The following is a 24,279-nucleotide window of genomic DNA, read 5'->3' on the forward strand; positions in this document are numbered from 1 at the left end:
GCCTAATGGGCCAAGAGGGGAAACACAACAGCCATCAGGGGCTGTTGCGCCCCTCATATGGGCTGAACCAGAGGAGGAAGGAAAGAAGGGAAGAGAGAAGGAAGGGGAGGGATTCGGCCTCCCCCTTCCTTCCCTCCGCTCTCCTCCTTCCTTCCCCCTCCGGAAAATATGGTAAGGGGGGACGAATTGGACTAGGCCCCCAAGTAGGATTCCTCCTACTTGGGGCGCCTTGATAACCCACAAGTATAGGGGATCGCAATAGTTTTCGCGGGTAGAGTATTCAACCCAAATTTATTGATTCGACAAAAGGGGAGCCAAAGAATATTCTCAAGTATTAGCAGCTGAGTTGTCAATTCAACCACACCTGAAAGACTTAATATCTGCAGTGAAGTATTTAGTAGCAAAGTAGTATGGAGGTAATGGTAACGGCGGCAAAAGTAATAGTAGCAGTTTTGTAGCAATCGTAACAGTGGCAACAGAGAAGTAACTAAGCAAAGATCAATATGTGAAAAATTCATAGGCAATGGATCAATGATGGATAATTATGTCGGATGCAATTCATCATGCAACAGTTCTAACATAGGGTTACACGGAACTAGCTCCAGTTCATCAATGTAGTGTAGGCATGTATTCCGAATATAGTCATACGTGCTTATGGAAAAGAACTTGCATGACATCTTTTGTCCTATCCTCCTGTGGCAGCGGGGTCCTATTGGAAACTAAGGTATCTTAAGGCCTCCTTTTAATAGAGTACCGGACCAAAGCAATAGCACTTAGTGAATACATGAACTCCTCAAACTACGGTCATCACCGGGAGTGGTCCCGATTATTGTCACTTCGGAGTTGCCAGATCATAACACATAGTAGGTGACTATTGACTTGCAAGATAGGATCAAGAACTCACATATATTCATGAAAACATAATAGGTTCAAATCTGAAATCATGGCACTCGGTCCATAGTGACAAGCATTAAGCATGGCAAAGTCATAGCAATATCAATCTTAGAACATAATGGATACTAGGGATCAAACCCTAACAAAACTAACTCGGTTACATGGTAAATCTCATCCAACCCATCACTGTCCAGCAAGCCTATGATGGGATTACTCACGCACGGCGGTGAGCATCATGAAATTGGTGATGGAGGATGGTTGATGATGACGATGGCGATGGATTTCCCTCACCGGAGCCCCGAACGGACTCCAGATCAGCCCTCCCGAGGAAGATTAGGGCTTGGCGGTGGCTCCGTATCGTAAAACATGATGAATTCGTCTCTCTGATTTTTTTCTCGCCGAACGTGAATATATGGAGTTGGAGTTGAGGTCGGTGGAGTTCCAGGGGGCACACGAGGCAGGGGGCTCGCCCCAGGGGGTGGGCGCGCCCTGCACCCTCGTGGACAGGGTGTGGGCCCCCTTACATTGATTCTTTCGCCAATATTTTTTATTAATTCCAAAAGGTGACTCCGTGGAGTTTCAGGTCATTTCGAGAACTTTTATTTATGCCCAAAAATAACACCATGGCAATTCTGCTGAAAACAGCGTCTGTCCGGGCTAGTTCCATTCAAATCATGCAAGTTAGAGTCCAAAACAAGGGCAAAAGTGTTTGGAAAAGTAGATGCGTTGGAGACGTATCATGCCCCTAGGTTGTGCCCCTCCCTCTGCCGCCTCTATATATGTGGGGAGGGGGCGCCTAAAACACACATCAACTATTGTTAGCCGTGTGTGGTGCCCCCCTCCACAGTTTACGCCTCCGGTCATATTCTCGTAGTGCTTAGGCGAAGCCCTGCACGGATCACTTCACCATCACCATCACCACGCCGTCGTGCTGACGGAACTCATCTACTTCCTCGATACTGCTGGATCAAGAGTTCAAGGGACCTCATCGAGCTGAATGTGTGCAGAACTCGGAGGTGTCGTACATTCGGTGCTTGATCGGTCGGAACGAGAAGAAGTTCGACTACATCAACTGAATTGTAAAATGCTTCCACTTTCGGTCTACGAGGGTACGTGGACACACTCTCCCCCTCTCGTTGCTATGCATCTCCTAGATAGATCTTGCATGAGCATAGGAATTTTTTTGAAATTGCAGGCGATGTTTCCCAACAAATTAATAGGTTAGTCTAGAAAAATACATTAGAGACATATCAATTAGGTATTTACTAATGATACCATAATGCTTAATAAATTTCCTATAATACATAATAATACCAAGATCGCTCCTAACCTCTTTAAAATATACAAGAATTGGCCAAGCATTGGTAGTGTCACTCTTAGAAGGACCAGTAGCAAAACCATCTTTAGTAATAACATACCCAAGATAAGCCATATCATGTTGAAAAATGAAAATTTAGAAAGTTTAACTTTTCACTATTGTTATCATTGTGAAATTTGGGTCTTCACAATGCAAAGTACGAGCGGTGTAAATTGCCTCATGATATCACAAAGCTCACAAGTTGGCGCAGTTTACCCGCACCGCGACAATTCCAACATATGATATTCATTGTGCGTGATGATCCTCTTCGTGGGATGCCGCCAATCTCACGTTCAAATCTTTTTCCAAAGAAGAGCCCTTTAGTCCATTTCTTCTATCGCTAGTAGTCCTCGCCTTCTTTGGGTCCTGCTTAGATGATGGGCTTGGGGTAAGAGCAGGTAGGGTAATTGGCTAGGCATTTCCAGTTGCATGAAGTGGCAATACCGACGGGTGCGGTCAGCTCGAAACCACATTTTCTGCTTGGGCCAGCATCACTCATGATAACATCTAGATCAACTTATTTCTACTCATCGCCTTCTTGTCCTGGCGGGATTTCTGCTCGCCCATCACCTGGTCTGTTCCCTATGGCTCCACAACCTCCTGAATTATTTCATCCAAGGCCTCGGCCTCCACCGAGGCCACGACCTACGCTCATAAACGAGCTTGCTCTAAGATCCTTGAAGTTCATAGATTGTTGGGGAATGTAGTAATTCAAAAACATTCCTACGATCACACAAGATCTATCTAGGAGATGCATAGCAACGAGATGGGAGAGTGTGTCCATGTACCCTCGTAGACCGAAAGCGGAAGCATTTAGTAACGCGGTTGATGTAGTTGAGCGTCTTCACGATCCAACCGATCCAAGTACCGAACGTATGGCACCTCCGTGTTTAGCACACGTTCAGCACGATGACGTCCCTCGTGCTCTTGATCCAGTTGAGGACGAGGGAGAGTTCCATCAGCACGATGGCATGGCAACAGTGATAATGAAGTTACCGATGCAGGGCTTCGCCTAAGCACTACAATGATATGACCGAGGTGTTAAACTGTGGAAGGGCGCACCACACACGGCTAAGAGATTGTCTGTTGTCCTTTGGGGTGCCCTCTGGCCAAGTATATAAAGGATGGAGAGGAGGAGGCCGGCGGCCAGGAGGGGCGCGCCATAGGGGGAGTCCAACTAGGATTCCCAATCCTAGTTGGACTCCCCTTCCTTTTCCAAGAGGGGGGAGAGGGAAGGAGGAGGAGAGGGAGAAGGAAAGAGGGGGCGCCGCCCCCTCCCTAGTCCAATTCGGACTTTCCATGGGGGGCGGCCACCCTTGCGGCCCTCCTACCCTTTCCACTAAGGCCCATGAAGGCCCACTACTTCCCCGGGGGGGAGGGGGTCCGGTAACCTCCCGGTACTCTAAAAAATACCCGAATCACTCCGTAACCATTCCGGTGTCCGAATATAACCTTCCAATATATCAATCTTTACCTCTCGACCATTTCGAGACTCCTCGTCATGTCTGTTATCTCATCCGGGACTCCGAACAAACTTCGGTCATCAAATCACATAACTTATAATACAAATCGTCATCGAACGTTAAGCATGTGGGCCCTACGGGTTCGAGAACTATGTAGACATGATCGAGACACAACTCCGATCAATAACCAATAGGGGAACCTGGATGCTCATATTGGCTCCTACATATTCTACGAAGATCTTTATCGGACAAACCGCACAACAACATACGTTATTCCTTTTGTCATCGGTATGTTACTTGCCCGAGATCCGATCGTCGGTGTCTTCATACCTAGTTCAATCTCGTTACCGTAAAGTCTCTTTACTCGTTCCGTAATGCTTCATCCCGTAACTAACTCATTATTCACATTGCTTGCAAGGCTTATAGTGATGAGCATTACCGAGAGGGCCCAAAGATACCTCTCCGATACACGGAGTGACAAATCCTAATCTCGATCTATGCCAACCCAACAAACACCTTCGAAAGACACCTGTAGAGCATCTTTATAATCACCTAGTTACTTGTGACGTTTGATAGCACACAAGGTGTTCCTCCAGTATTCGTGAGTTGCATAATCTCATAGTCAGAGGAACATGTATAAGTCATGAAGAAAGCAATAGCAATAAAACTTACGGTCATTATGCTAAGCTAATGGATGGGTCTTGTCCATCACATCATTCTCTAATGATGTGATCACGTTCATCAAATGAGAACACATGTCTATGGTCAGGAAATATAACCATCTTTGATTAACGAGCTAGTTAAGTAGAGGCATACTAGGGACACTATGTTTTGTCTATGTATTCACACATGTACTAAGTTTCCGGTTAATACAATTCTAGCATGAATAATAAACATTTATCATGATATAAAGAAATATAAATAACAACTTTATTATTGCCTCTACGGCATATTTCCTTCATAGATGAATGAGGGTGAACCCCGTCTCCATGTTCCTTGAAGACGTGCCTAAGATGACCACATGCTCCACAACAGTTTGGGAGACGCTCATACTTCACCTTGTAGATCTGACGCTTTAGGTCCCAGATCATCGAGACAACGTTCTTTAGCATCTTCCTTACACCAATTCTCACCCAGACGGCAGACATGATAGAAATTACCTGTGAAGTCATGGTTTGGGGTCTCTTCATACAATATTTCACCCACCTTCGACGCCAGCGTAGGAACAAGATGTGCATATAGGTCGAGAACATCATGCAATTGGATCCAGATGTCAAGGGTGTTTAGCTGGATTGTGGAGGGTTTTGTAACGCCATTGTATAGAGCGATTAGGATGTTACCTCTGAAGTTCCAGGGTCCTCCCTGCATCACCCACTCCAAGTCGCCAAGGCAAAAAAATTGGAGGGTCTACATGTTCTCTTCCACTTGTAGGAATTTGACATCTTGTGCAAGATCCCAAGCTGACCGCATGTTCTTGAAAAACCAGAATTGGTTGTAGGCCTTGTCCATGTTAACCCTAGCTATTGCCAGCCATCTTTTGTCCGCCCATGGATCGGACGCGTCGTCTCATCCATCAACGTGGATGTCGGCCCCTTGTCTGTCGCAAATTGGTTTTCTCTAACCCGAGGAGCAGATCGGGTTTTTTTATGGTGCCCTAGATCGCCGAACCCTGATTGGTCTGAGCGCTCGTTGGGGAGATAATCAGTGGCAGGGAATTAATAGGAACTCGACGGCGGCAAAATCGCCTCCGAGAGAAGGAAAACCCTACGTGAGGGGGGGAAAAGGCCTTTTACACGTAACCCATATTAGTTGCTCTCGCATGGTGGTTGCTGCAACAATTTTCTAATTGGACTAGAGGAGGATGCTTTGGGTTACTCGCCATGTCCAAGCAGTAAAGGAGAGACCACGGGGTTGGCTAGGCCCAGTTTTGTGCTGATATGTTTTTTAAGAAGCACAATATTGTAAATGTTTACATGCATACATACATACATGCATAACTTTATGGGTGCACTCATCGCATACCCTAGCCTTAGAAGTATATTCAAAAGACCGAACCAACACATCTTCAAATTAATGAAGTCAGCTTAAACATCTATAGACCGGAACGCCGCCTCCCGTAAATACATGCAGTACATAGTATGCATACATAATTTATTGACAAAAATAATGAGTATTCAACTGAATACCGATGTGGGCCCACCCCTGCGTGCATACAGAACGGCAGCACCGCAGCCAAGATTACCAGTGCTATGATGTCAGATTGCCACCGCTCCTCTGTCCGTACACGTGCGGATTTTATGGGTGTTGTTGTTGTTTTTGCTGCTGCTGCCAAGGCACTCGAAAACAATGAAACGTGCTTGGCTAACATCGCTAGGACAGAACCGACGAATACCAGTATATACCAGTAGTACTTGTGTAAATCTACCGGCTGATCATTAACCGGCCGTAGGCATCCTCATTCCTGAGCTGTTAGCTCATCACTGAGCTCCACGTAAGGAGCATGACATGAGGATCCTTGGAGTAGGCAGCGTGTTGGAGGCCGCTCGGCCGGTGGCGGCGATGGTGGTGGTGGAGTTCGTCTTCTCGGCTATGCAGATCTTCATCAAGCTCGCGCTCGACGACGGCATGGACGTCCGTGTCCTCGTCGCCTACAGGCCCATGTTCGGCGCCGCGTTCCTCTGCCCCGTCGCCTTCCTCATTGAGAGGTGCATGCCTTCTTAATATCCTCGCTCATTTGTGAAACATTTGTCTCACAAGATAGTGAGACGAGCATACACTCTGCCAGAACACAGTCTACATGTGTTAAAGAAGATTTGTTGCTGACTAATGCGGCTGTGGTGTGATCTCTAGGAAGAAGCGGCCACCATTAACCGTCAAGGTTGTGACAGGGTTATTCTTGTGTGGACTGTTCGGGTAACTTCTTCTCTTTGATGACCATGCTAGCAAATGCTCTAGACTTGAACTCTTTGGTCGATAAAAGAAAAACCACGTTGATTTACTATGTTTGTTCACATATATAAATACAAATGCAGAGTCACCATGAACCAGAACCTGTTGGTGCTTGCCCTCAAGCTGACGAATTCGGCGACCATCGTTACAGCTCTCAGCAACCTCACCCCTCAAGCTACCTTCATCGTCGCAATCCTGACTATTCGGTCGTCATAGTAATCACAGATTTCTATAAAATCTCAGTTCCTTTCTGGGTGCTAGTCACAGACTCACAGGCCCCGCTTGGAAAATGGAAAAACAGGATGGAGACTTTGAAGCTCAGAAAGCCTAGCGGTCAAGCGAAACTGGCGGGAACCCTGGTCGGGCTGGGCGGCGCGATGCTGCTGACGTTCTACAAGGGCCCGGAGATGAGGTTCCTCCACCGTCTGGCGCACACCGGGCTCAGCCACGCCAGCGGCGATCACCAGCTCCGCCCGCAGCCGGCCGCGGGTTCTCGGATTCTCGGCTCGTTCCTCGCCATCGCCGGCTGCTTCACCTATGCGATCTGGCTCACGATCCAGGCCAAGGTCGTCCAGGTCTACCCGTGCCACTACTCCATCGCTGCTCTGGTGTGCGTCTTCGGCGCGGTCCAGTCGACGCTGCTCACGCTCTGCATCCACAGAGACGCCGACCACTGGAGGCTCGGGCTCAACATCAGGCTCTACGCGTCGGCTTTCGCGGTAATCAGGCAGCTGATCGGCCGGCCACTGCGTCCTTTCTTCACGCCCATGCCACGTTTCTGATGTTTGATTCGTACGTGGAGGGTATCGTGGCGTCCGGGTCCGCCTTCCCGCTCATGTCATGGTGCCTGCAGAAGAAAGGGCCCCTCTACGTCGCCATGTTCGGACCTCTCATCATCGTCTTCGTCGCGGTCATGAGCTCCGTCGTCCTCAACGAGGCCCTGCACATCGGAATGTGATACACTATTCAGTAACTCGCATGCCTTTAACATGGTGGAGTCTGTTTGGGTTTCTCACGGGGAGTCTGCGCGTGCGCTGCCATTTTTCTTTTTGCAGTGTTCTTGGTGCTGTGCTGATCGTGGCGGGGCTGTACATGGTGCTGTGGGGCAAGGTCAAAGAGGAAGATGAACAAGAAGCCGATGCGCCAAAACTTGTTGGTCAAAAGGACGTGCTGGGCAAGGAGTCCGTTCCACAGGCTAACCGTGAAGTTAATGAGGAAAATAACTTTAGGCTAGTCATAGTGAGAGACTAGTCTATGTTATTACTTTTATAGCTCGGTTAATAGCATAGCCAACAACCGGCTATATGAAGTTCACATATCACATATAGTCAACCTAATAGCCAACATGTATAGTACTCCTTCCGTCCGGGTTTATTGGGCCCTTGAGCCATCAAAGGTTGTACCAAAATTTTAGGCCCCCTTCATAAATTACGCATAATTTAGCTAGTTGCTAAGTAGTACCACTTTATGAATGTATGGCCCACCGTACATTCGCACGTGTTGCAGTCGGCTATTAATTTACATTCTGCTTCCCTTCTCTCCTCTTCTATCTCATACAACTCAATATAAATATAATTGTTTAATTTTTATAGCCTGCTGACTGTACCATATCATAGTACAAAGTGTCATAAAAATAGTACTATCATATATGATTGCATTTATTAGCTTGTAGACTCATTTTTTCTTGAAAAACCCTATGTGTTGATAAGAGTAAGTACAATAAGGTGATATAGACGGGCTATAAGACATAAAGTAGTATATTTATGTTGAGTTGGAAAAGAGAGAAGAGGAGAGAGAAGACAAGAGGGTTACAAACTAACAGCCGGATGTAACACATGCTTCTAGAGATTTTGTGAGAGAGGGAGATGGGCCATGTATTAATGAAGTAGTAATTATTTACATCTAACTATTATACTTGTCGGATATATATTTGCCTATAGTTGACATGGCAACATCATATAGCTAGCAGCTCCCCGTATTATTAACCATGCTCTAATACGTATGTTACTACAAAGACCTCTCTCTCATTAACTAGTTGTCACATAAGTAAACCTATCTTGGAATGTGTTATGTTACTAACTAAGTTACTCCCAGGTTACCTGTCAGTTGGTGAAACTCCCCCCCCCCCTCCTCCCTCCCCCTGCCCGGGCGACTCGGGGGCCAACAACCCTAGCCACCGGTAGGCCCCTCCTTCCCCCCGTCTTCCTCGCCGCCACCCGAGGCAGCCGGCGGGCAAGCCCGGGGCGCCGCCAAGGAAGGTGGCGGCGGGGCCAGCTGCTGCCCTGCTTCACGCGGGAAGCTTCGGATCTGGGGCGGCGGCTCCATCTGGTGAGGCGCCACCGGCTTAGCGGCGGGCGATGGTGCGGGCGTTGGTTTCGACGTTCTTGGCCGCGAGGGCGGCGGGATCTCGGTGGTCGTGGGTGTGGTGTGGTTGCATGTCCAGGTGTCCGTCATCGTCAGATCTCGCGTCTCCTCCCCTCCCCCACCCGGCGTGCTCTCCACCTTCGTTCTACCTATGCTGCCATGGGTCGTCGGCGTTGGTGCTGGTGGTGGAGAACCCAGGCCAGGCGAAATCCCTGGCCGGCCATGGCCGGCCGCGTCGACGGCGACGCCCGAGGGGGTCGTGTTCCTCCTTGGAGGCGTCTGACATGTCTGATCCCCCCACTTCCCCTTCCCTCAATCCTCCCGGACGAAAGCCCTAACTTTGTTGGGTGGCGGCGGCATCCTCGGCGTCGTATCCTTCTTGAAGGCGCCGTTTTGGGAGCTTGGGGGTCGGTGGACGATGTTGGGGTGCGAGTGGTGGTGGCGGTGGCACCCTCCGTCCTAGATGCTTCTTTTCCTCTTCTGGTTACTGGGTGTGGACAGCGGTGGTGTTCTGCTCGAGGAGAAGCATCGCTGGCTCATCTGGGGTGCGCTGACCCACTTGGTGTGGCATTTTCCAGTGGCATCCGCCATTTTTCTTGGGAAACTTATTCATCTCGCGACGGTGTGGCGCCTTACAATCCAGGCGAGGAGGTTGTGGCCTCCTTCGGTGATGGATTTGGTTGGATGTGTCGTGCCGGGGTCCATATTAGCTTGGCGATGGCACTCCCGATTGTGCCGGTCTGCCTCTCTCCTCTTGAGCCGGCGTATTCTTGTCCCGGTGTCCCATCCACGGAGGAGGACCTTAACGTCTACGGCTTCATGCTTCATTATGTATCTTCTTTGTTTGTAGCGTCTGAGGCCTAGTTTGCTGCTTTCCAGCGCCCTTGTATCTTTCCGCTATGTATTTTCTTTCTCGCTCGTTGCCTACGGGCGTCTGTGTGTAATCCTAGCCACTTGATGGCTTTGTTAATTCAAAGTTGGGCTAGGCTCGAGCCCCATCTCGGGCTCGGTCGATGCCTTTTCTCTAAAAAATAAAAAACTAAGTTATTCCCATTAAGACTAGCCTTATCATACACTTTGCCGTGGTTAAGATTCTTCCAAGTGTGATGAAGCTACGCCATCAACCTAACATTCCACATACTTAGTCGAGGGTTGGAAATTCTCACATATAAATGAAAAAATAAAGAATGAAAATCTTATCTTACACCTGTTAGAAAATTAGGCAAGTTCATGCTTAAAAAAATTGTGAGAAAAACTCCGATATACTCTCCAACATCATGATAGTAGAAAGAACGCAAGATAATAGAAATTACATGCATATTTGTATTCTTTTTGCAAGAGTACATGCATGTTTGTAGACCACCTAGGCGATGACTACAAGCACGGGAATGAGCCGAAGGCGCGCTGCTGTCATCGCCCGTCCCTCACCGAGGCCGGACAAACCTTATTGTAGTAGACAACCGAGAAGTCATCGTGCTAAGCCCCCAAAGGACCAACACACCAAAATGGCAACCATCGCCGATGAAGAGAAGTATAGATTGAAAGGATCCAACCAAAAAACACAAGAACATAGACAATACCATGATAAAAGCAACAATTAGCATACATACATCTATCGCAACCAGCAACAGCTGAGTGGAAAACCGTTTCATCTCTACCCATGCGTCGCCCGACCTGGCGACACTGCGGAACCATAGCCGCCGTCCACTAGTATTCCTCCTCTCATTTTCGCACCACTGCCGCCGGAGGGGTCATCCTCAAAGCCATCGCGATGTTAGGGAAGGTGGAGGGGGGCTTGGGACGCTCATGTTCATGGTCATGGCAGCATGTCGTGTGGCAGCGTGGATCTGGTGGCAACGCTTTTTGCATGATGGTGGTGCATGGTGGAGGCGGGCCTGGTCGATGGCGTCCGGGGTTGTAACGCCCCGAGACCGATGTGCCTGGTGTCGTTCAGTTATTCGCTGGTGTTGCCTTGTCATTGCTTGCGTGTCATGCATTGCATATCATGTCATCATGTGCATTTCATTTGCATACGTGTTTGTCTCATGCATCCGAGCTTTTTTCCCGTTGTCCGTTTCGCAATCCGGCGCTTCGTTCTCCTCCGGTGATCATTTCTACCTTTCTTTATTATGTGGGGATTAAACATTTCCGGATTGGACTGAGACTTGTCAAGCGGCCTTGGTTTACTACCGGTAGACCGCCTGTCAAGTTTCGTATCACTTGGACTTCGTTTGATACTCCAACGGTTAACCGAGGGACCGAGAAGGCCTCGTGTGTGTTGCAGCCCAACACCCTTCCATTTTGGCCCAAAAACCCACCTAACTCTGCTCCATCATCTCGGTCGTTCGATCACGATCGCGTGGCCGAAAACCGTACCTCATTTGGACTCTCCTAGCTCCACTTATGCCTATAAATAGCCCCTCCCCGAAATTTCGGATCATTTCGCAGTCTAAACCCTAGATCCACTCCTCCCCGCGCCACCGGACGCGTCCGTGCTGCACCGGACATGTCCGCCCCCGCGCGCCACCTCACTCCAGCCAATCAGAAGACGCCACGTCTCCCCGCCGCCGCTTCCCCTCCACTCACCGCGCGCCACATGGCACTGCGCTGCCCCACTTCGCCGCCGGGCCCGAAGAGCCCGCAACCGGCCCCCGCGGCCCATCCAACGCCGCTGCCCGAGCCCACGGGGAGGCCGGATCCGTGCCGCCCGGTCCTCCCTTGCGCCGCCGCACACTGTCTCGACGCTAACCGCCCGACGATGCCGCTCGCCGGAGTTCGTCAGCCTCGCCGGCCCCTCTCCGCCGCCCTTCTCCTCCTCGTCGCCTGGCCTCGTCGCCGCGAGCGCCGCCGTCTTCGCCCGGATCGGATCCGGCTTCGCCGGATCTATCAGGGTCCGCCCCGCCTCGCCTCGAAGCTCGCCGGAGCCCTCTGCTTGCCGTCGCCGTCGCCGCCATGGATCGGGGACCAGATCCCCGCTCGAAGACGAGATCCCTCCCCGCGTGGGCCACCTCATCCGTGCCGGCCCAGATGCGAGGCCCAGCCGGCCTCCTCCCCGCCGTGGCCTCCCAGGCCCAGCGTGCCGTCCCCGCCTTCGGTCCAGATCTGCACCGCGCCAGCCCAGCCGGCCTCGCCTCGGCCTCCTTCCTCCTCTGCTGGGCCAGGCCAAAGGGTGAGCCGACCCCAGCGCCCCCTCCTCTATTTTTTTTCTCCTCGCTGTTGGACCTACCTCAGATTCGGCCCGTGATGTGTTTTTCAGCGCCTGGGATTTTTCCTATTATTCCTGAGACAGCAGTTTTGCAGTTTAGTCCCCCTAGTTCATGCATTTAATAACTCACTAACCGTGCATCGGATTAAAATGTTTTATATATGAAACTTGCTCAGAATTTCGTGTAGATTAGTAATATCCAACTTTCATCCATGTTTGAAATGTCTAAAATGATGTTTGCATTAATTTGCTCCTATGCCATGTTAAAATGATTTAATTCATAACTAAATAACCGTAGCTCCAAATCTAACAAACTTTATATGTAAATGGGGTAGAAAAATGCCTAGTTTAACATGGTGGCTTTACTTTGCATGTTTAAAAACTATAAAATTATGATTAGGGCAGAACAGTACCAGACCTAATATATGCATATGAGGAGTTTCCGGAATTGTTGTTCATTGCTTCCGGCCTCATTTAACCTTGACTAGATAGGTAGTTTACATTTGCTTCACCTCTTGCCATGTTAATCAACATTTAATATTGTTGGGTACATAAACGAGATCAAACTAAATAATTGATGTGGTGCTCTGTCAATATGCATCCCGATGCATATTGAGCTCCACTTAATTTGTAGGATTGCTTGTGCTTTTTGCCATGCCGTGCCTCATTAAACCGGACATGCATCATACTCGTTTGTGCTTCATGCCATATTGATGTGTTTGTTGTTTACTATGTTGTTTGCTTCTTTCCGGTGTGCTTCTTCGGGTTGTTTCCGACAACGTCGTGTTTGTGAGGAACCGTTCGTCTACGTCCGTTTGTCTTCTTCATGGACTCGTTCTTCTTCCTTGCGGGATTTAAGGCAAGATGATCATACCCTCGAAATCACTACTATCTTTGCTATGCTAGTTTGCTCGCTCTTGCTATGCCAATGCTTCGATGCCTACCATTTGCTTGTCAGCCTCCCAATTGCCATGTCAAACCTCTAACCCACCATGTTCTAGCAAACCATTGATTGGCTATGTTACCGCTTGCTCAGCCCCTCTTATAGCGTTGCTAGTTGCAGGTGAAGTTGAAGATTTCTCCATGGTGGACAGGATTTTGGTTGGGATACCACAATATATCTTATATAATTAATGCATCTATATACTTGGTAAAGGGTGGAAGGCTTGGCCTTTTGCCTGGTGTTTTGTTTCACTCTTGCCGGCCTAGTTTCCGTCATACCGGTGTTATGTTCCTGGATTTTGCGTTCCTTACGCGGTCGGGTGATTTATGGGACCCCCTTGACAGTTCGCTTTGAATAAAACTCCTCCAGCAAGGCCCAACATTGACTTTTACCATTTGCCTCACCACCACCTACTTTTCCCTTGGGAGTCACTCTCTCGAGGGTCATCTTTATTATAGCCCCCCCGGGCCAGTGCTTGTCTAAGTGTTGGTCCGAACCAGAGCCACTTGCAGCGCCACCTCGGGGAAACTCGAGGTCTGGTTTTAGTTGTACGTAGTGTTCATCCGGTGTTGCCCTGAGAATGAGATATGTGCAGCTCCTATTGGGATTTTCGGCGCATCGGGCGGTCTTGCTGGTCTTGTTTTACCATTGTCGAAATGTCTTGTAAACCGGGATTCCGAGTCTGATCGGGTCTTCCTGGGAGAAGGTCTATTCCTTCGTTGATCGCGAGAGCTTGTCATGGGCTAAGTTGGGACACCCCTGCAGGGTATAATCTTTCGAAAGCCATGCCTGCGGTTATAGGCAGATGGGAATTTGTTAATGTCTGGTTGTAGATAACTTGACACCAGATCCAAAATAAAATGCATCAACTGCGTGTGTAACCGTGATGGTCTCTTTCCGGCGGAGTCCGGGAAGCGAACACGGTTGTTGGAGTTATGCTTGACGTAAGTAGTCAAGGATCACTTCTTGATCATACTTTTATCGACCGTGCTTTGCCTTCTCTTCTCGCTCTCAGTTGCGTATGTTAGCCACCATATATGCTAGTTGCTTGCTGCAGCTTCACCTCATACCTTTATCTTACCCATAAGCTTAAATAGTCTTGATCGCGAGGGTGTGAGATTGCTGAGTCCCTGTGGCTCACAGATACTTCCAAAACCAGCTTGTAGGTGCCGATGAGTTCGTGCAGATGACGCAACCAAGCTCAGGAGGAGCTCGATGACGACCTTGTCCTTTGTGTTGTTTCGTTCTAGTTGATCAGTAGTGGAGCCCAGTTGGGGTCGATCGGGGACCTTTGTCGCATTTGGGGTTCTTCTTTTATTTTGGTTCCGTAGTCGGACCATGAGTGTATTTGATTGATGTAATGTTTATTCATGTAATGGTGTGAAGTGGCGATTGTAAGCCAACTATGTATCTCTTTCCCTTATGTATTACATGGGTTGTGTGATGATTATCTCACTTGCGACATATGCCTTCAATGCGATTATGTCTCTAAGTTGTGCCTCGACACGTGGGAGCTATAGTCGCATCGAGGGTGTTTCAAGTTGGTATCAGAGCCTTCCCCGACCTTAGGAGCCCATTGCTTGATTGTTTTTAGCGGCCGAGTTGTGTCTAGAAAAATGTTTTGAGTCATTTAGGAATTATATATCGGAGAGTTTAGGAATTCTTTTTACTCCTCAGTCCCTTCGTCACTCTTGCGAGGCATCCTGACGTAGAGTTTTGACTCTTCTCTTCTCAAATTTCACTAAAAAAAATTTAGGATCACGCGGGTATCTTGGAATCGTTCTGATGGTTTTATGATGAGAACATTGTCTTAGTGCCTCCTGTCAGGGGTTTAGTGGAAGTGTCCCGTGGAGTTGAGCTCTGAGGTGTTGTCATCATAATTTTATCGTTGCAGTTCTGGAATACCTAGTACGCCGACATCGAAAATCTCTTTTATGCAGTTCGTTGGTGAGATAACCTCGACGCCACCCAGTACTGGGGCGGGAGTTCAGGAGTATCGCCATAACTTGTATAACGGATGCTTTTCGAAGGTCGAGGTAGATGATTTCCGAAGGTTTCTTGGTTATGTGTTGAAGGATGGATACAGCTGGATGTAGGATTTGCTAGTTTGGGTGAGATATTATGCTTCCCCTGTATCCCCAACACCTGATTGCATAACCGGAAAATTTTGGGAGTTTCATAGGTGGGAATTCAAGTAGCTCTTAGGATATCTTTCCGACAGATGTATGATATGAAATTGGGGTTCGACGTCTAGTGGTCCGCCTATTCACGGTCGGTTTTACAGTGGCCTCGTTGTGACTTAAAGAGTCCTTGGCTATGCCGACTCGGGGATGCTTCGTATGTCATGTGCACTGCCTTGTACATGGTGGTGTTGTACGATCGAGCCCGTGTAGGCCCCACCACGAAAACTTCGGACGAAATCTCTATCATATGTTTGTTCCGGCTTATTCTGCAAGCCAATCCTTTGTTTTGTTTTATTTGTGGTATTCGAGTTGCTTCGCGTCAAATGTTGAATCCATACCTTTCTTAAATGGTGTTCTCATATTTCTATGGGAGTGCTAATCCTTTCGATCATCGAGATTGTCATGTCAATTCTTTCCAACCGGTGTGCTTCTTTTCAAGTGGATCCGATCATTTCAACTTCCGCAAGATCAATTATCACTTCTTCTCAACGGTGTTTGTTTCATCCGTCTCCAAGTTGCCTTTGTTTTTCCCGCCCTCCCACCCTTTTACTTCAAGGATTCAGATTTCTTAATCACCATCCATTTTTATTGATGGGAAGTCTCTCCATGTTTTCCGTCAATGTTCTTATCCGGTGATTCTCATGAAGATTCTAATGGAGCTTCAAGTTCGTCATTCCTCGTTCTTTTCTTCTCCGGTGGATTTAATTCAAGCTTTGGTATTAAGCATACTCTTTTTCTTTTTTTTTCCCAATGCTTTTCTTATGCCGGTGCACCTCTTAATCATCCATCTCTCGCTATTCAATTGTTCCGGAGTGCTCAAGGTATCTCGAAGATTCGTGTTTTCCACTCTGCATTCGTTCAAGATCTTTCGAGGTTGTTATCTCATTCAATCCATTTAATTCAACCGGTGCATTCTCTCTTTTAAATCTTTTCTACGGTGTTTTTTTTGAGTGGGCCCTAACCCATAGGTCTTTTCCCAGGATCTTACCTGGCTCTTCTAATTCTCCCGAAGCTATCCTCAAAAATTCTTTTCGAAGTTTTGACTTAAGAATGAATTGCCATCAGTCAAATGTCCTCCTCTAAAACCTTTCAAATTCTTTTCATCGTTGGCTAAACCTTTCCATTATTCATTCCGGAGTGCCTCAACAATTCACGGTGGTGTTTCTCGTTGTCATTTGAAGACCGAAGAAGAGTTTCTCCTTAATCTTGCTCTTTTCTCTTCAAGATTCGTGGTTCTAGTTCGAGGCCATCCTCTCATAATTGTTCTGATTGTGGGAACTCTTTTCACCCATCTGGAGTAATTCAAGAGTCTTCTCAATTTCTTATCCGGAATCCATCTTTTCAAATATTACTCATTCTCAACCTTCAACTCTTGTTCTCCAAATCTTACCGGTGATTCGTTCATATACCCTCTAGTCAGCTCATGATCTCTTCGTTCTCATGTTTCTAAATTGCCTCAAGTATCTTCATTCGTTTTCCAATTTTTCCCGGTGAATTGTGTCTTTGTTACTTTCATTTTCAATTCTTACGGTGGTTCGTTCAAGAGTTTTCTTTCCTTGGTTATCGTATCAATTCATTCGTTGTTTCCAAATTCCACCGGTGGTTCATGAAGATTTTCTAAAGTTTGCGCCATATCTATCTTGATCCTTTCTATGAGAATAAGTAGTATGCCAAATCTGTTGCTTGTCATCAATTTAAATTGGTGAAGGATAGGCATGACATAATTCTTATTCTTGTTTCATCCAAGTGATTAATTCCTTCTTCCAGAGATTGTTCATGATGAAGTAATTCTCGGTTCTAATATTCATCTTTTCTTTCCGGAGTTCCAAGTTTTCTTGGTTATATCGTCGCAAAGCTCCATCTAAATCATCACAAGGCTCACCTTGTTCTTTCAACTTCTCTTTCTTTCTATCATTCTTTTATTACTGGAGTTCTCCATGGAAGATCTAGATGATGGTTCATCAAGGATTCCTTTCATTCTTCATTTGTTCTTCAAAATTTCTCTCGAAGCTAAGATCCGCCAAGCTATACTCAAAAGTAAACATGGTGCTCAAAACATGTTTTGTTTTGAGGAGTTCAAGTATTCTTCATCTTGCATTCTGAAGTGCAATTCTTTCTACCTTATCTTTTGAGGTGGTGTCATGTCATTCTTGACAATTCGAGTTCGTGTTTGATGATTCATATGTTGTCAAGAATGAGGTAGTTAAACCCATCAACTCCTTCGAGCATGAGTTCTTCTCAGTCCAATCAACTTCTTCTTTGGAGTTATCTTGGTATAGATTTCACCTAAATCCTTCCATTGGGAATGTTGCTATTTGTGGTGCTTATCATTGATCCAAGCTTTCTCCATATCCTTCTCGGTGAAAGAGGTTTTTCGTCTCTTCGTTGATCTCAAACGAGCAATTGTTTTTCGTTAGTGGCAGAATGTCATCTCATAGTCTTGCGATGTTTCCATAAGCCCACTACAAACTTATTGTTTTCGTTGTTGGTTTTCCAACAACTCCGTTCTAGCTTTTGTTGTAAGCGTGCTCCCTCGAGTTATGTTTCCCTTCGTTCATCCCATTCCATTCTTACTTTTGTTCCGGAGGCATTGTGATGTTGCTCTCTTCGACCCATCATCTTGTTTTGTCTAGTTCATGTTGAATTCTTTCCATTTACAGTCGGAGTGCTGCTCAAATTATATCAGTCTTATTCCTTCTCTATCTTGTCTAACCGGAGTGTCGTGTCCTCTGCTCAAGTTCTTTTCACCGTATCAAGTCTTGCATAACTTCTCAACCGGAGTGCTACCCGAAGTTGTTTTCCCTTGTTTCTCTTTTCTAACGAAGTGCTTTCCAATTCGTTCAACTCTGTTGTGTTCTTTCTTTCTTTCAATTTGTTCAACCTCTCAAGGTTCGTGGTTTCACTCGTTTGTCAAAGAAGCAACTTAGTTTTACCTCTTCTCTTTCTTTTCCGTTGCCCCTCCGGTGCCATTCTAGATCTCAGGACGAGATCCTCTCGTAGTGGTGGAGTGTTGTAACGCCCCGAGACCGATGTGCCTGGTGTCGTTCAGTTATTCGATGGTGTTGCCTTGTCATTGCTTGCGTGTCATGCATTGCATATCATGTCATCATGTGCATTTCATTTGCATACGTGTTCGTCTCATGCATCCGAGCTTTTTTCCCGTTGTCCGTTTCGCAATCCGGCGCTTCGTTCTCCTCCGGTGATCATTTCTACCTTTCTTTCTTGTGTGGGGATTAAACATTTCCGGATTGGACTGAGACTTGTTAAGCGGCCTTGGTTTACTACCGGTAGACCGCCTATCAAGTTTCGTATAATTTGGACTTCGTTTGATACTCCAACGGTTAACCGAGGGACCGAGAAGGCCTCATGTGTGTTGCAGCCCAACACCCTTCCATTTTGGCTCAAAAACCCACCTAACTCTGCTCCATCATCTCGGTCGTTCGATCACGATCGCGTGGCCGAAAACCGCACCTCATTTGGACTCTCCTAGCTCCACTTATGCCTATAAATAGCCCCTCCCCGAAATTTCGGATCATTTCGCAGTCTAAACCCTAGATCCACTCCTCCCCGCGCCACCGGACGCGTCTGTGCTGCACCGGACATGTCCGCCCCCGCGCGCCACCTCACTCCAGCCAATCAGAAGACGCCACGTCTCCCCGCCGCCGCTTCCCCTCCACCCACCGCGCGCCACATGGCACCGCGCTGCCCCACTTCGCCGCCGGGCCCAAAGAGCCCGCAACCGGCCCCCGCGGCCCATCCAACGCCGCCGCCCGAGCCCACGGGGAGGCCAGATCCGTGCCTCCCGGTCCTCCCTTGCGCCGCCGCAGGCTGTCTCGACGCTAGCCGCCCGACGACGCCGCTCGCCGGAGTTCGTCAGCCTCGCCAGCCCCTCTCCGCCGCCCTTCTCCTCCTCGTCGCCTGGCCTCGTCGCCGCGAGCGCCGCCATCTTCGCCCGGATCGGATCCGGCTTCGCCGGATCTATCAGGGTCCGCCCCGCCTCGCCTCGAAGCTCGCCGGAGCCCTCTGCTTGCCGTCGCCGTCGCCGCCATGGATCGGGGACCAGATCCCCGCTCGAAGACGAGATCCCTCCCCGCGTGGGCCACCTCATCCGCGCCGGCCCAGATGCGAGGCCCAGCCGGCCTCCTCCCCGCCGTGGCCTCCCAGGCCCAGCGTGCCGTCCCAGCCTTCGGTCCAGATCCACACCGCACCAGCCCAGCCGGCCTCGCCTCGGCCTCCTTCCTCCTCTGCTGGGCCAGGCCCAAGGGTGAGCCGACCCCAGCGCCCCCTCCTCTATTTTCTTTCTCCTCACTGTTGGACCTACCTCAGATTCGGCCCGTGATGTGTTTTTCAGCGCCTGGGATTTTTCCTATTATTCCTGAGACAGCAGTTTTGGAGTTTAGTCCCCCTAGTTCATGCATTTAATAACTCACTAACCGTGCATCGCATTAAAATGTTTTATATATGAAACTTGCTCAGAATTTCGTGTAGATTAGTAATATCCAACTTTCATCCATGTTTGAAATGTCTAAAATGATGTTTGTATTAATTTGCTCCTATGCCATGTTAAAATGATTTAATTCATAACTAAATAACCGTAGCTCCAAATCTAACAAACTTTATATGTAAATGGGGTAGAAAAATGCCTAGTTTAACATGGTGGCTTTACTTTGCATGTTTAAAAACTATAAAATTATGTTTAGGGCAGAATAGTACCAAACCTAATATATGCATATGAGGAGTTTCCGGAATTGTTGTTCGTTGCTTCCGGCCTCATTTAACCTTGACTAGATAGGTAGTTTACATTTGCTTCACCTCTTGCCATGTTAATCAACATTTAATATTGTTGGGTACATAAACGAGATCAAACTAAATAATTGATGTGGTGCTCTGTCAATATGCATCCCGATGCATATTGAGCTCCACTTAATTTGTAGGATTGCTTGTGCTTTTTGCCATGCCGTGCCTCATTAAACCGGACATGCATCATACTCGTTTGTGCTTCATGCCATGTTGATGTGTTTGTTGTTTACTATGTTGTTTGCTTCTTTCCGGTGTGCTTCTTCGGGTTGTTTCCGACAACGTCGCGTTTGTGAGGAACCGTTCGTCTACGTCTGTTTGTCTTCTTCATGGACTCGTTCTTCTTCCTTGCGGGATTTAAGGCAAGATGATCATACCCTCCAAATCACTACTATCTTTGCTATGCTAGTTTGCTCGCTCTTGCTATGACAATGCTTCGATGCCTACCATTTGCTTGTCAGCCTCCCAATTGCCATGTCAAACCTCTAACCCACCATGTCCTAGCAAACTGTTGATTGGCTATGTTACCGCTTGCTCAGCCCCTCTTATAGCGTTGCTAGTTGCAGGTGAAGTTGAAGATTTCTCCATGGTGGACAGGATTTTGGTTGGGATACCACAATATATCTTATATAATTAATGCATCTATATACTTGGTAAAGGGTGGAAGGCTTGGCCTTTTGCCTGGTGTTTTGTTCCACTCTTGCCGGCCTAGTTTCCGTCATACCGGTGTTATGTTCCTGGATTTTTCGTTCCTTACGCGGTCGGGTGATTTATGGGACCCCCTTGACAGTTCGCTTTGAATAAAACTCCTCCAGCAAGGCCCAACATTGACTTTTACCATTTGCCTCACCACCACCTACTTTTCCCTTGGGAGTCGCTCTCTCGAGGGTCATCTTTATTATAGCCCCCCCGGGCCAGTGCTTGTCTAAGTGTTGGTCCGAACCAGAGCCACTTGCAGCGCCACCTCGGGGAAACTCGAGGTCTGGTTTTAGATGTACGTAGTGTTCATCCGGTGTTGCCCTGAGAACGAGATATGTGCAGCTCCTATCGGGATTGTCGGTGCATCGGGTGGTCTTGCTGGTCTTGTTTTACCATTGTCGAAATGTCTTGTAAACCGGGATTCCGAGTCTGATCGGGTCTTCCTGGGAGAAGGTCTATTCCTTCGTTGATCGCGAGAGCTTGTCATGGGCTAAGTTGGGACACCCCTGCAGGGTATAATCTTTCGAAAGTCGTGCCTGCGGTTATAGGCAGATGGGAATTTGTTAATGTCCGGTTGTAGATAACTTGACACCAGATCCGAAATAAAACTCATCAACTGCGTGTGTAACCGTGATGGTCTCTTTCCGGCGGAGTCCGGGAAGCGAACATGGTTGTTGGAGTTATGCTTGACGTAAGTAGTCCAGGATCACTTCTTGATCATACTTTTATCGACCGTGCTTTGCCTTCTCTTCTCGCTCTCAGTTGCGTATGTTAGCCACCATATATGCTAGTTGCTTGCTGCAGCTCCACCTCATACCTTTACCTTACCCATAAGCTTAAATAGTCTTGATCGCGAGGGTGTGAGATTGCTGAGTCCCTGTGGCTCACAGATACTTCTAAAACCAGCTTGTAGGTGCCGATGAGTCCGTGCAGATGACGCAACCAAGCTCAGGAGGAGCTCGATGACGACCTTGTCCTTTGTGTTGTTTCGTTCTAGTTGATCAGTAGTGGAGCCCAGTTGGGGTCGATCGGGGACCTTTGTCGCATTTGGGGTTCTTCTTTATTTTGGTTCCATAGTCGGACCATGAGTGTATTTGATTGATGTAATGTTTATTCATGTAATGGTGTGAAGTAGAGATTGTAAGCCAACTATGTATCTCTTTCCCTTATGTATTACATGGGTTGTGTGATGATTACCTCACTTGCGACATATGCCTTCAATGCGATTATGTCTCTAAGTCGTGCCTCGACACGTGGGAGCTATAGTCGCATCGAGGGTGTTTCAGGGGTGGCGGCGATGGTTGGGCCGTGGTGGCACGTGTGACTGGTCTGGCGATTCTACTACATAACTTGTTCTTTTAGACTCATGTTGGACCTTCAAGCGCAGAGTTTTGTAGGATAGTAGCAAATTTCTTTCAAGTAGATGACCTAAGGTTTACCAATCCGTGGGAGGCATGGGATGAAGATGGTCTCTCTCAAACAACCCTCCAACCAAATAATGAAAATTCTCTTGTGTCCCCAACACATCATGTACAATGGTACATTGTATATGTGCACTAGTTCGGCGAATAGATGGTGATACAAGTGTAGTAATGATAGTAGATATTGATATTTATAATAGGAACAATAAAAAACAGCAAAGTAGAAATTGATACAATGAAGCATAAATGGTATTGCAATGCTTGAAAATGAGGCCTAGGGTCTGTACTTTCGCTAGTGCAATCTCTCAATGATGCTAATATAATTGGATCATATAACCATCCCTCAATGTGTGATGAAGAATCATTCCAAAGTTCTTATCTAGCGGAGAACATAAGAAGAAATTTTTTGTAGGGTACGAAATCACCTTAAAGCTATTCTTTCTGTTCAATCTATTCAAGAGTTCTTACTAAAATAACGCAAAGTTATTCTTTCCGTTCGATCTATCCAAGAGTTCGTACTAAAATAACACCATATGATACGCATCAACCAACTCTAATGTCACCTAGATACTCCAATGTCACCACAAGTATCCATGAGTTAATTATACGATACACATCAAACAATTTCAGATTCATAATACTTGATCCAACACAAAGAACCTCAAAGAGTTCCCCAAGATTTCTACAGGAGAAACAAGGACGAAAACATGCATCAACCCCTATGCATAGATTACCCCAATGTCACCTCGGGAATCCGCGAGTTGAGTGCCAAAACATATATTATGTGAATCAAAATAATACCCCATTGTCACCACGGGTATTCATATGCAAGACATATATCAAGTGCTCTCAAATCCACAAAAATATTCAATCCAATAAAACAAAATCTCAATGGAAAAACTCAATTCATCACAACAAGATAGAGAGGGATAAACACCATATAATACAACTATATTAACAAAGCCCACCATACATCAAGATCGTGCCATCAAGAACACGAGTGAGAGAGAGAAAGAGAGTAAACACATAGCTACTGGTACAAACCCTCGGCCTCGAGGGTGGACTATTCCCTCCTCATCATGGTGGCCGCCGGGATGTTGAACATGGCCATCGGTGATGATTTTCCACTCCGGCAAGGTGCCGGAACAGGGTCTAGATTGGTTTTTTTGTGGCTACAGAGGCTTGCGGCGGAGGAACTTCTAATCTAGGGTTATTTCTGATGGTTTCTCTAACTATAGGATTTTTCAGCGTTTCAATTACACGAAGGGGGGCCTCGAGGTGAGCACAACCCACCTGGGCGCGCCTGGGCCACCTGGCGCGCCCAGGTGTCTTGTGCTCTCCTCCTTCACCTTCTGGTTCTCCCACGAAGCTTTTAGTGCCTCTTTTGTTCCAACAAAAATTGTCAAAAAGTTTCGTTGCATTTGGAGAACTTTTATTTCTGCACAAAAAACAACACCACGGTAGTTCTGCTAAAAACAGTGTAAGTCCGAATTAGTTCCATCCATATCATACCAAAACCATACAAATTTGTTGTAAACATGGCATGAATACTTCATAAATTATAGATACGTTGGAGACGTATAATCCGGCCTCAAGGGGCCGGCCATTGCAGCTGCTGCCGATGGCGGGCTGCTTTGGGGGCTCGTGGCCTTGATCTGATGGCGTTGCGGCTGCGATGAGGTTGCGCGATTGGGCTTGATTCGATGATCAATGATAGCGCTCCAGAGTAAGATCTATGGAGGACGGCTTGAGGCAAAGGGTATGGATGTGTAGCAGCAACGGTGGATTTTCTTGCTGTGTTGGTAGTCTTTGTAATGAGATGCCAGTGCCATGATCCCATCTGCAGGTACACGAGCGGTCGTGTTGGCTTACTGCCTCATGATATGGTGGTTCTTCGCTCGAGCGTGCCAGTGATGATGTGGTCCTAGGTGATTACAAAGATGAGACCGGGGATCTTCATATCCGATAGCAACGACGAGCTTGTTTTACTATGTGATGCTTCCT

General features: G+C 47.4%; 1 protein-coding gene across 1 annotated transcript; it reads left to right on the plus strand.

The window, feature by feature from the left end:
- Positions 1 to 6,219: 6,219 nt before the first annotated feature.
- LOC119292802 (WAT1-related protein At1g68170-like) lies at positions 6,220 to 9,310 on the plus strand. Its single transcript, XM_037571504.1, has 7 exons — positions 6,220 to 6,419; positions 6,565 to 6,627; positions 6,747 to 6,864; positions 6,963 to 7,382; positions 7,466 to 7,617; positions 7,719 to 7,902; positions 9,107 to 9,310. Exons 1-7 carry the CDS (start codon positions 6,220 to 6,222, stop codon positions 9,308 to 9,310), a joined length of 1,341 nt encoding a protein of 446 aa, XP_037427401.1.
- The last annotated feature ends 14,969 nt before the right edge of the window (positions 9,311 to 24,279 follow it).

The sequence above is a fragment of the Triticum dicoccoides genome, chromosome 4B (assembly GCF_002162155.2).
Source record: "Triticum dicoccoides isolate Atlit2015 ecotype Zavitan chromosome 4B, WEW_v2.0, whole genome shotgun sequence".
NCBI lineage: Eukaryota > Viridiplantae > Streptophyta > Magnoliopsida > Poales > Poaceae > Triticum > Triticum dicoccoides.